The following is an 11,430-nucleotide window of genomic DNA, read 5'->3' on the forward strand; positions in this document are numbered from 1 at the left end:
ATCACCTGGAGGGCTTCTTTAAACAATTTGCTGGCCCCACCCTGAGTTTCCCTTTTAATATCCAGAGCTCACTTCCAGGACTGTGCCTCCACACTCAGAAGCAGCCCACATTTGGTTTACTGATTTGCAGTCACCGTCTTGAAATGCTTAATGCTTTTTAAGCATGGGGCCTCACATGTTCATTTTGCACTGGGCTCCACAAATGTTGTAGCCAGTCCTGTCAGTAGGTCCAGAATGGAGCTGGAGAACTGACATTCCCAACAAGTTCCCGGGTGAGACAGATGCTTCCACCCCGGGATGCACACTTCACAACTACTCAAAGAGATCTTGCAGACCTAAAGAGTAGAGGAAAGGGACAAGGGACAGTGGCCCTCTGCCTCCTCCTCTCTCACCTCTGCTTAATCAGATGCAGTCAGAAATATTAAAACAAAGGAACAAATGGTGTGGCAACTTCAGTTAATTTTGTTATTGTCATTATTGTCTTTGATTTTGTGTTGTTTTCACCAACTAAATGCTTTCATGAGGCATACTGCCTTTTCAGCACCCCCCAACAATTAATGTAGTTATGATTTCCCCTGCCTGTACATCAGTCCAAAAATTTTTTGAAACAGCTTGAAAAATATGTAAAGTAAAACAATATAATAAGTAATTAATTAGAGATACTATAAGTCATTTGAAATGTTAGGGAAAGGAAAACAATACAAAGAGTGATAAGATGAAGTTGGGATGCAAGACTCACAAAGGTACCCCCACGCTTCAAAACACCAACTCAACGGGAGCCTTAATTCTCTGAGCCTTTTAGCCATCATTGGAGACAGAAATACATTATTTATTACATGATTCATGGTAAAAATAACCTACTCGTTCAGTAGCCCAGATGTCCCTAGTACCAAAACTTAAGGGATATTTTTTCCATCAAATATCTTTATGCACGTAACTCCTGGCTAAATCTTCAACTTATAACACTTTGTTGAATGTATTCTGTTCTGCATGGGTTGTAACATGGATGAACAAGACGGAAGAGAATTATTGGGCTCTCTGTAAGCTAAAATATGACCTTTCCAAAACTTTCCTCCCAATATGAGTGGGGCAAAATGTAAAAGCAAACGTTGGTAGCACTGATTTTGTTTTGGTTTAGCTAATGAATTGACTCTCTAAGTCACCCCATACAATAAGGCTTTATGTACTCACTATTACTGATAGAAAAGTATGACATATATTTTTACTGAGTGGACACAAGACATTTTTATTAATGACTGGAAAAATGTCAACTAAACAGGGAAAACAAATAAAATCATCCCAGTAATAAAATTTCTAGCCCTAATCAGAACAAAGAACACTGATTCTGAGCTCACAGCCATGTTAGCTTCCAGTTCAACACATGCGATTTTTCTCATTTTCATAATAAACTTTCTTTAACCAGCAACAGCCCGTGATAACGGACAAGTGTCTATTCATTTTCTTTTGTGTTTTCTCAGCTAGAATGAGGAAGACTTTTTCGTCTTTAATTAGATTGGGTGGTTAAATAACCGCCCTCTCACCACTTTCCTGTAGAAATTGGTTGCCTAAAGATCTGGAAAATCATCCTCATGGAAGTCCTCTGGCTCCTTCCCATAAAATTGTGTGATGAGTTCAAATAGGAAGCAAGGAAGGGGCTTCTTTATTCCATGTCGGTAGTAAATGTCCCTAGCAAGAGTGCTCAAGACCCTGGCTGCCTCAGTTATGACTGTGGTGGTATCACAGATGCTGGGATGTTTTTTCCTCTGGATACTAACCCCTGCTGGGAACCTCAGACGAAGCTAGACCCCTGTGAATGCATTCCTCCAGTTTGCATGCACAAAACCATTTGGTTAGGGAAGTATTGCTCAGGCATGTGTTTACCTTCTTTAAGATTACAAAGGATTTGTTTTGAAAAATTAAGCCAAAAGAGAGCAAAGTAAGGGGGAAGCGAAGTAAGGGAGAAGAGATGCAGGTTCTGGAACTTTTAATCAATCTGTGATTGTTTCCCTTCAAGATGTTGTCAGGGCCACTGTTCTGAGGAGGGTAGAAAATAAAGATGTTTCCAGGTAAGACTTCCCACGCTCTTTTCATTTCCTCAAGTTCTCATTTTTCCTGTTCCACATACATTTTCACTGTTATTTCTGTTTCTGTGACAACTCATGAACACAGGATTATGATAATGGTATGCTAATTAGTACATCATATCAGCTTGTACAAGCACTAGTACCTTGCAGAATCATTTTAGACGTATTTGAATAAAATGGAGTCTAGTGACTCCATTTTCATACATTTGTTTTTGTCGCCACTTTATACGTGAAACACTTATTCCCACCACCGGTGGCATCATCATCTTCATCACATGAAAGATAGATTTACTTACACTAAGTATTTTGGGGGGAAAGAAAAGTTGTCCCTAAAGCCACAATGAACTTCAAGCAAAGTGTCAACCCACCATAGTTTTATGGGAATTATTTTTAATGCAGGATATTGAGGAAGGTGAAAGAGTTATCTACTAGTATATCCTTACCTAATAGATAGTGAGCATCAGACTTTCACTTAAAAATGGAAGCAGGAATGAGTCCCTGAGGCACTTAGCCATCCACATTGGCAAATGCAGGGCTCCTTGTAGATTTCATTCCCACCCTGCCTTCGCCCGTTGGCTTTCCCCGTTACTTCTGTTGGGTTTTACTGCCCTCTGCTGGCCATATCGTTGAAACACTGTCACCTCATGGATGTAGATGTCTTGGAACATGGCTCCAACTGGTCTTTTTTTTTTCAGCTCCTGTGTCCATACATCCTCCTCCATCATTTGTGTAACGGCCGTATTGTTTGATTCTGGTCACTACTTGTTAACATACTCACACATGTGTAATTGTCTCTTTGTGCCAGAAGCCCTGACATGCTGCAGTCGGAAGTTTCCTTTTCCGTGGGAGGGAGGCATTCATCTACAGACTCCAACAAGGCCTCCAGCGGCGACATCTCCCCTTATGACAACAACTCCCCAGTGCTGTCTGAGCGCTCCCTACTGGCTATGCAAGAGGACGTGGCCCTGGGGGGCTCGGAGAAGCTTTACAAAGTGCCAAGGCAGTTTATGCTGGTGGGCCACTTGTCCTCATCAAAGTCAAGGGAAAGTTCTCCTGGACCAAGGCTTGGGAAAGGTAACTGGAGCCTGGCCAGCCAGCACTGGCCAAAACAAGTGACCCTCCTCTTGTTGCATGTGGCATGGTGTGGGGCTCTTCGGACCTTCTCTTCATCTCTCCCTATTTGATGTTTCTGTAATGCAACCACCATTTATCGAGTACCTGCTGAATGCCTACTCTAGGACGAGGAAGGTGTGGCGAGCCCAGTTGTTGGCTGGGTGGGTCTCCACAGGCCATGCTCCGATTCTCAGATATCTGGGAAATAAGCACATGCCCAGAGGAGCCACTCCTATTCCCAGCTGACTCTTTTTCCCTCCAGCATCCTAGGAACTTTATGTGTACTGGGCTTGGGTTGCATATTTGCTAGTCTAATACCACCCAATTACTGCTGTTGCTTTTCTAAGGAAAACAAGCTGAACCTACTATGTATCAAGACAACCTTCCAGAACCAAATAGTGTTAGTATCCAGTGACAAGAGCACTAGACTGGGAGTCACAAACCTGCTCTGCCACTTTCAACCTGCAGGATCTCCAGTGAGCGATTGAGCTTCCCAGAGTCCCATTTCCTCCTGCTGTGAAAACTCAGAATGCTAACAGTATTTAATTCATTGAGTTTAATGAACTAATCCGTGTAAAGCCCTCAACGCAGCACTTCGAATGTCATACGCACTCGATAATACTTGCTGTGTAATCTTGTGTGCATTTCTTACCTGCTCCTTATGCTAGTTGCCTCGTCTGTAAAATGATCTCCTGGGAACCTCCTAGGAATGAAGTGAGATAACGCATGTGAACTGCTGAACACGTGGAGGCACCCAGTAGACGTCTGCTGCTATAAATCGTAATTATGATCCCATCATGGGATTGTAGTGAGGATTAAGTGAGATGGTGAAAAAGTCTAATGTAGTGCCTTGCTCCATAAATATTGATGGATAAGCTAAGGGGATTTATGAATGAATGCATGCATAAAGAAATGTGATGACACCAATAGCGAAGTATTCCTGAGGGTAGTACAGAAACTCTGCTGTTCCTCTAGCTCTGTGTTAATGTGGTTAAGGCCTATAAAGCTGTTGCCACCCATCACCCTTCTATTCATTTCCCGTAACACGCAAACTTATTATTTTATGGTTCTGGAGGTGAGAAGTCTAAAATGGGTCCACAAGGCCTCTTTCCCTTCTGGACGTTCTAGGGCACAATTGTTTCCTTGCCTTTTCCAGCTTCTAGTAGCTGCTGCGTTCCTTGGCTCAAGGCCCCTTCCTCCATCTTTTAAGTCAACAATCTAGCAGCATCTTCTCTCCTGCCCCTCTCTTATAAGGACCCTTGTAATTATATTGGCCCCATCCAGATAATCCAGGAAAATCTCCCCATCTCAAGAACCATAACTTAATCACATCTGCAAAGTCCTTTTTGAAAATAACATCTTTGTAGATTTGTGAGATTATGACAGACATCTTTGCGGGGGGCTTTATTCTGCCTTCCACAAGCATGATATACAAAGAGCTTTTTTTTTGCAAATCCCAAGTAGAATGAACGTGCGGAAAGTTAGATCTGAACTGTATTCTGTTTTGTATGCAACACGACCTCGAATGCAATACTTTGCACAGAAGAGATGCTATTGAAATGCTCATCGGTTTTTACTTTTCCTTTTGTGTTATATACCTTTTAATACACTTTCTTCCTAGATCTGTCAGAGGAACCTTTCAATATCTGGGGAACCTGGCATTCAACATTAAAAAGTGGATCTAAAGACCCAGGAATGGCAGGTAACGTATTCATTTTAAACTTCATTGCATTCACTTTTTAAATTATTTTGCAAAGTTTTCTTTACTGTCATTTTATTATATGCCTGTCAAATATTATTTGGGAAATGCTGAAAATAAGAGGGGATGAAACTAACCTTAGGTTTTCCACCCAAAAATGACAATCTTTGACTATATTTTATTCTATTTCCTTTGCAAAGGTTTTCATAGTTACAATCATTCTGTCTGTGCAACTTTGTATTATTTTCTATCCATTTTCCAGGTATTCTCCATTATCCCTTTTTTTTTTTGAGACAGAGTGTTGCTCTGCTGCCCAGGCTGGAGTGCAGTGGTGCGATCTCGGCTCACTGCAACCTCCACTTTCCGCTTTCAAGCGATTCTCCTACCTCAGCCTCCCAAGTAGCTGGGACTACAGGCGCCCACCACCACTCCCTGCTAATTTTTTTATTTTTAATAGAGACGGGGTTTCACCATATTGTCCAGGCTGGTCTCGAACTCCTGACCTTGTGATAACGCCCACCTTGGCCTACCAAAGCGCTGGGATTACAGGCATGAGCCACCGCGCCCGGCCTCTCCATTATTCTTTTTAAGGGCAAGGAATATTCCACAGAATGCATATTCATAGTTTACAACCCAATACTAAGTCATTTGAAATTTTTTGTTATCGTTGTAATAAGTTCCACTGTTAGGAGCCTCTTTTACATAATTATTTTTTCAAATTATTAATAGATTCACAAAATGTTAGAAAGCAAGTCAAAGGTTATAAATCCCAAATAGGGAAGTGGGTCAAATATAACAAGCCTTTCCAAGAATCTGGAGATACAGTCTCCTCCTGTTCTGTGTAGGATCCAGTAGCTTGCATTCTGTAAACTGTGGATGGCAGGACATTTTTCACTGCTGTCTGCAAATCTCATCATATTACAAATTAGTGGGTTTTCATTTTTGCTGTGGGTTTTCATTTTTGCTAACTGAAAAAACAAAATTGCGTTTATTAATTTGCATTTCTTTCTCACCAGTATGTTTCAGTGTTTCTATTAATTCACTGAATTCCCCCCCATTGAATTGTTACTTATATCATTTCCTATTTATGTGTGCTAGAAGTTTAAAAATTGATTCTTGTGAACCCTTTATATAATAAAGATGTTAACTCATTTTCCATATTGTTTACCACTTGCATTTTCTTCTTTACATAATCCTATCACTGTCTCTTTTCTGTGAATTCTTTCATAATCTTTAGTTCAGCATTGGATACTCAGTGATCTCTGTGCATTTCTTTTTAATGTTATTTCATTGTTTCAACCCTTAATTTTTTTAATCCATCTGGAATACATCTCATGTATGGTATACAGTGTGTAAATTATTTGTTTGGTTGTTTTATATTTATACTCCCCTTCTCATTGTTTTGCAATGTCTCCCATATTACATTTTAAAAGCACAGTGCATTTTTATTTATTTATTTATTCATTTTTTTGAGGTGGAGCGTCACTCTGTTGCCAGGCTGGAGTGCAGTGACACAATCTCGGCTCACTGCAATCTCCGCCTCCCAGGTTCAAGCCATTCTCCTGCCTCAGCCTCCCGAGTAGCTGAGACCACAGGCGCACAACACCACACTGAGCTAATGTTTGTATTTTTAGTAGAGACGGGGTTTCACCATGTTGGCCAGGATGGTCTCAATCTCTTGACCTCATGATCACCCACCTCAGCCTCCCAAAGTGCTGTGATTACGGGCATGAGCCACTGCTCCTAGACGCACAGTACATTTTTAAATTTGATGGCCTCTAGGACTGATTCCTTTTCTAACTATATCTCACTGTGTCCTGTGAAGAGCCTTACTCCCTTTTCCTTCTCCAGTTTCAGCTGTCACCTGTTTCAGCTATCATTTGTTGCTTTGTGAATACTCAGATCCCCCACTCCCCCGCCCCCAACATGGCCTTGTTCTTGTTCCTTGTCTGCTTTTTAAGAACTGGGAGATAGAGCAGATTCACAGGAAAATGGTAGTCTGGGGACACATGCCCCAAGGACTCCTCCTTTGCCTTGCAAAATGGACTGTTCTTTCTTTCCCTCAGTTTCCTAAAGAAAGTTGTATCCTTTAGGGAAAGCTAACTGCTGTAACAACTCCAAAGTGTGAGTGGCTTAAGCTATTACAACTGGATTTCTCTCTCACTGTCCCAGTACAGTGTAGATTGCAAGGGGGTGAGGAGGGGTAGGAGTGGGTAAGGGAGGGAGTGCTGTCTTCCACAGTCACTCAGGGGCCCAGCCTAGGCTCCACCATCTTCAGAGCCCCAAGGAGTCCTTCAAGGCTTCACGCTAGGCTGGTAGTTAAGGGAGGGGGGAAAGCAAAGAACAGTGGGAAGGCATTTGTTTAGTTTTCTTTATTATTAGTTCAGGTCTAGAAATGGCTCATGTCACATCTGTCCATATTTGTTGCCCAGACCTCATTTCTGTGGCCCACCTCACTGCCAGAGAGGCTGGGAAATGCCATGTAGGAAGTAAAGGGGAATGACTGGGTGATCAGCAACTGTGTCTTTTCCACACTGACGGTGGCAGAATATGCATAGTGGCGGACCTGCCTTCTGGCACGGAACGGGGTACTTGAGATTCAAGTCACTTCACTGATGTGATAGAAACATGAAAACATAATTTGTATCTCTCCTGGATTACAGAATGCATTGAAAAGAAGGTAATGCTTCTTTCACCTTCTGGATTCTGAAAAGTTTTCCCAGCCATGTAGAGGGGCCCTTTCCTGAAACACAAATTGGTGGCAAAACCAATTATTAATCTAGTTTGATATCTCAGCTAACCCGTCGAAGTCTAGGCATACGAATTGAGCATTTGTTTTGCTGGGAAGCTCCTTTTCTTTAGGCAGCAGCAGCTAAGAGCATACTGTGCAGTTTCAAAGTCCACTGGGACTTCTTAGATGAGAGAACGAAATAACAGGATTTGAATCCCCAAGAAGGATTCTACAAACTCATTCCACTTCTTGGCTTTCTCTCTGGCTTCCAGGTTCCTCTGGAGACATTTTTGAAAGCAGCTCCCTAAGAGCGGGGCCCTGCTCCCTTTCTCAAGGGAACCTGTCCCCGAATTGGCCTCGGTGGCAGGGGAGCCCCGCAGAGCTGGACAGCGGCACGAAGGTGGCTCAGAGGACTCAGCCCGCGGCCCCCGCCACGGAGGGCAGGGCCCACACTGCGGTGCCGCGTGCCTACAGTACGCCCCACGTCCAGGGTGGCAGTGGGAAAGCCGAGCGGCCCATGGCCAGATCTGAGCAGTACTTGACCCTGAGCGGCGCACACGACCTCAGCGAGAGCGAGCTGGACTTGGCCGGGCTGCAGAGCCAGGCCGCATCGAGGTGCCAGAGACCCCGTGGGAGCATGAGGGATGACAAACGGCCCCCGCCTCCGTACCCAGGCCCCGGGAAGCCCACAGCAGCAGCAGCGGCGGCCTGGATCCAGGGGCCCCAGGAAGGCGAAGGGACAGCTGCAGACCAGGGAGGGCAAGAGGCCGAGCGAGAGCAGCAGGCCACACAGAAAAAACTGAGCAGTGCCAACTCCCTGCCAGCGGGCGACCAGGACAGTTCGCGCCTGGGGGACGCTGGCTGGCTCGACTGGCAGAGAGAGCGCTGGCAGATCTGGGAGCTCCTGTCTGCTGACAACCCCGATGCCCTACCTGAGACGCTGGTCTGAGCCCGCACCCAGCCGAGCCCCTCCTGCCTGGCGCTCCCCCACCCCGCCCTCCAGCCCAGGGGAAAACGTGGGTGGTGGCCACTGGCACACTTAGTGTTCTTCTTTCACACTTCCCAAAAGCAACACGAGAAATCCAGTTCACCTACAGAGGTAGAGCACTCACGCCCCTGCCACTGAGAATAAGGTTCCACTGCATAGCCAGCCTTAGGAAAAACAAACAGAACCCAAACCGAATGGCAATGTCCAATACAAAAACGTCCCTCTCGGCTCTATAATAAGATACAACTCTTGCTTTCATATAGCCTAACTGTATTTATGTGTCTTCAGTTTTGACTATTGTATATTCTGTAACAGATTATGTATGATAATCATATATGATATATTCACAAAGAGAAAACAAAAGGAACATTTTTTAAAAAATCACTTCACTTATTTTAAGCAATTAAATATACTAAACAATGAGATTCTGTAGAATGTTCTAGAATATGCACAAGCGGGTTTCTGTGCTTTTGCCATAGCTTTATAACTGGGGATAACCCTTACTTCAATACCTAACAAAAACACTAACAAGACGAAACAGAACATGAGAAGCCATATTTTTATATGAGTCAGATTCAAGAACAAAAATCACTGAATGCTTTTTGATATTGAATACGTTTTACGGAAAATGTTAAATCTGATAGATTATGAAATATATTTTTAGAACTTGTTTAGAAATGACTCAGCCAGACAAGAAAAAGGCAGTGCCTCACAAAGAAATTAAGAAGTTGTCTGTCCCACTTTACGTCAAATTGTTTTATATAGCCAGTATATAATAGATATTTATAATGTATAATTTTTATGTATTTTTCAAAACTACAAACTGGAATCCAACTATAAAGTGTTTAAGAATCTAAATAGAATATTCAAATTATAGAACATGTTTTTCCCTTTGCCCCATAATCAGTATTTGCCAAATTACACGCAATTCTTTAAAAACTAAATCACATTTGGAAAAAAGCCTACAGCTTTGTACTTACATTGTGCCAAAGGCTGAGGAAATGTTTTCTTTCTTAATTTTATGTGTATTGTAAAATGTTCCTACTACCGTACTTTAGAAGTTTGAAGTTTTTCAATTGCATAACTGTTTTTGACCAGCAGATGGCGATTCGCTTTAGTATTTTACGCGATTTTTTTTCACTTCTGAAGGGAAAAGTTTTTTTTTTACATATAAAACATGCTACTCTTAATTTTCATGTTGGTGATGAAATTTCCAGTGGTGTTTCTTAAGGTTCTATCTTGTGCCATGATGAATAAAAAGTTAAGCAAAGGCTTTGCTCCCTGACTTTAAATCTCTTGAATGAATCTGCACCGCATTTCAGACATATACTTCACTATCCACAAGTCCAAGCATAATAAATCATGGCAATTCTACGCATATACATATATAGCAAAAAATCTGTTTTAAAAATATCAGCTGGCTTTGGGACATCAACTCAGTGACACCAAAGCATTTAGAAATTTATAATAATTTGTGGCAAGTAAAGGCTGATTTCCTCAACTGTCGAAGAGGTGGTTTTCTGTAGGACTGAAACTCAGGTTTTCTGAGTTTCCTGAACTGTGTCCAGCAGGTGTTGCCTATCACAGTTCCTGTAAGTTACATCTGCTCTATGGGCCTTAGATGCCTAATTTGATTCAGGACCAAAATAATAAAATCTAGAAGTGGCATGTGATATTTCTTATTTGGGGAATGGTTGATATAGCTTCAGGCTCTGCCATCAGGTCCAGTACTTCCACCTCTGGCTGGGAGTCAGGGAGGATTTGCCTGCAGACCTCTGGTTCTTCCTGACTGCCCACACTCAGCCAAAAGTTGTCAACAAGATCCAGAGGAAATACTGCTTGGTTATGGATCACAGGTGGTTTTTTCTGTGCCACCTACTCTCATCCTACTCCTCATGATACTGTTTCCTTGGCTTTGAATTTGATCTGATCTGACTAGTTCTTTTCCTCTTTCCTGGACTGGATGGCCTGATAAATGGGACTCTGTTTCTATCACATTCTTGCTAGAGTAGTCCTATTTTTTAAAACATCCAAATCAAATGATCCCGAAGTTGATGCCTATGTCAGAAAAGATAATGACAATTATGTCCATCTATTCATAGATCTAAAATAAGCAGTCCTGAAAACAGGACTCAGAATATCTTTTACACATATCTTAATATTCACTCTCCTTCTCTTTGTATGTTTAAGCCTAGGGACCGTATCATTACCTTAGTGAGTGACAGCTTCTTCTTTTTTTTTTCTTGAGACAGAGTCTTGCTCTGTCGCCCAAGCTGGAGTGCAGTGCTATGATCTCTGCTCGCTGCAACTTCCGCCTCCCGGGCCCAAACAATTCTCCTGCCTGGGCCTCCTGAGCAGCTGGAATTACAGGCACATGCCATGGTGCCCTGCTAATTTTTATATTTTTAGTAGAGATGGGGTTTCCCCATGTTGGCCAGGCTGGTCTTCAACTGCTGACCTCAGGTGATCCACCCGCCTCAGCCTCCCGAAGTGTTGGGATTATAGGCATGAGCCACCGTGCCTGGACTTGTTTCTTAAATGCCTTTATCATATGGAAACTAAGTGGTGTTAAAGAAAATACATGAAACCCACAAGAGCTGAGGGAAGTTATCTTTTCTAATACCTTATAAATGATATAATACCTGACAAGAAAAAAATAAAACTCAACTCTTTCAAGCTGTCCAAAACCTCTTTAACAAGCTGTTCAAGTCACTCATTCCTCATGAATAGAGAGATTCAACAAGCAAGAAACAAGCTCCAGTGTGTGACATATGTGTCTGCATCTATGAATACTCTGACACTGAAGCAATATGAA

General features: G+C 42.5%; 1 protein-coding gene across 6 annotated transcripts in view; it reads left to right on the forward strand.

Moving 5' to 3' along the window:
* ARHGAP6 (Rho GTPase activating protein 6) overlaps positions 1-9,886 on the forward strand; it is a 532,167-nt gene extending 522,281 nt beyond the window's left edge. For all 6 annotated transcript variants that reach the window (XM_021674827.2, XM_064364520.1, XM_064364521.1 and 3 more), the window contains exons 11-13: positions 2,890-3,158; positions 4,819-4,899; positions 7,900-9,886. In XM_021674827.2, coding sequence (XP_021530502.1) covers positions 2,890-3,158; positions 4,819-4,899; positions 7,900-8,576 — 1,027 coding nt within the window. In that variant the 3' untranslated portion in view covers positions 8,577-9,886. The remainder of the gene's footprint in view (positions 1-2,889; positions 3,159-4,818; positions 4,900-7,899) is intronic.
* Positions 9,887-11,430: the final 1,544 nt, after the last annotated feature.

Source organism: Aotus nancymaae, unplaced genomic scaffold (assembly GCF_030222135.1).
Source record: "Aotus nancymaae isolate 86718 unplaced genomic scaffold, 86718_ANA_hifiasm-v0.15.2.pri h1tg000058l, whole genome shotgun sequence".
Classification (NCBI taxonomy): domain Eukaryota; kingdom Metazoa; phylum Chordata; class Mammalia; order Primates; family Aotidae; genus Aotus; species Aotus nancymaae.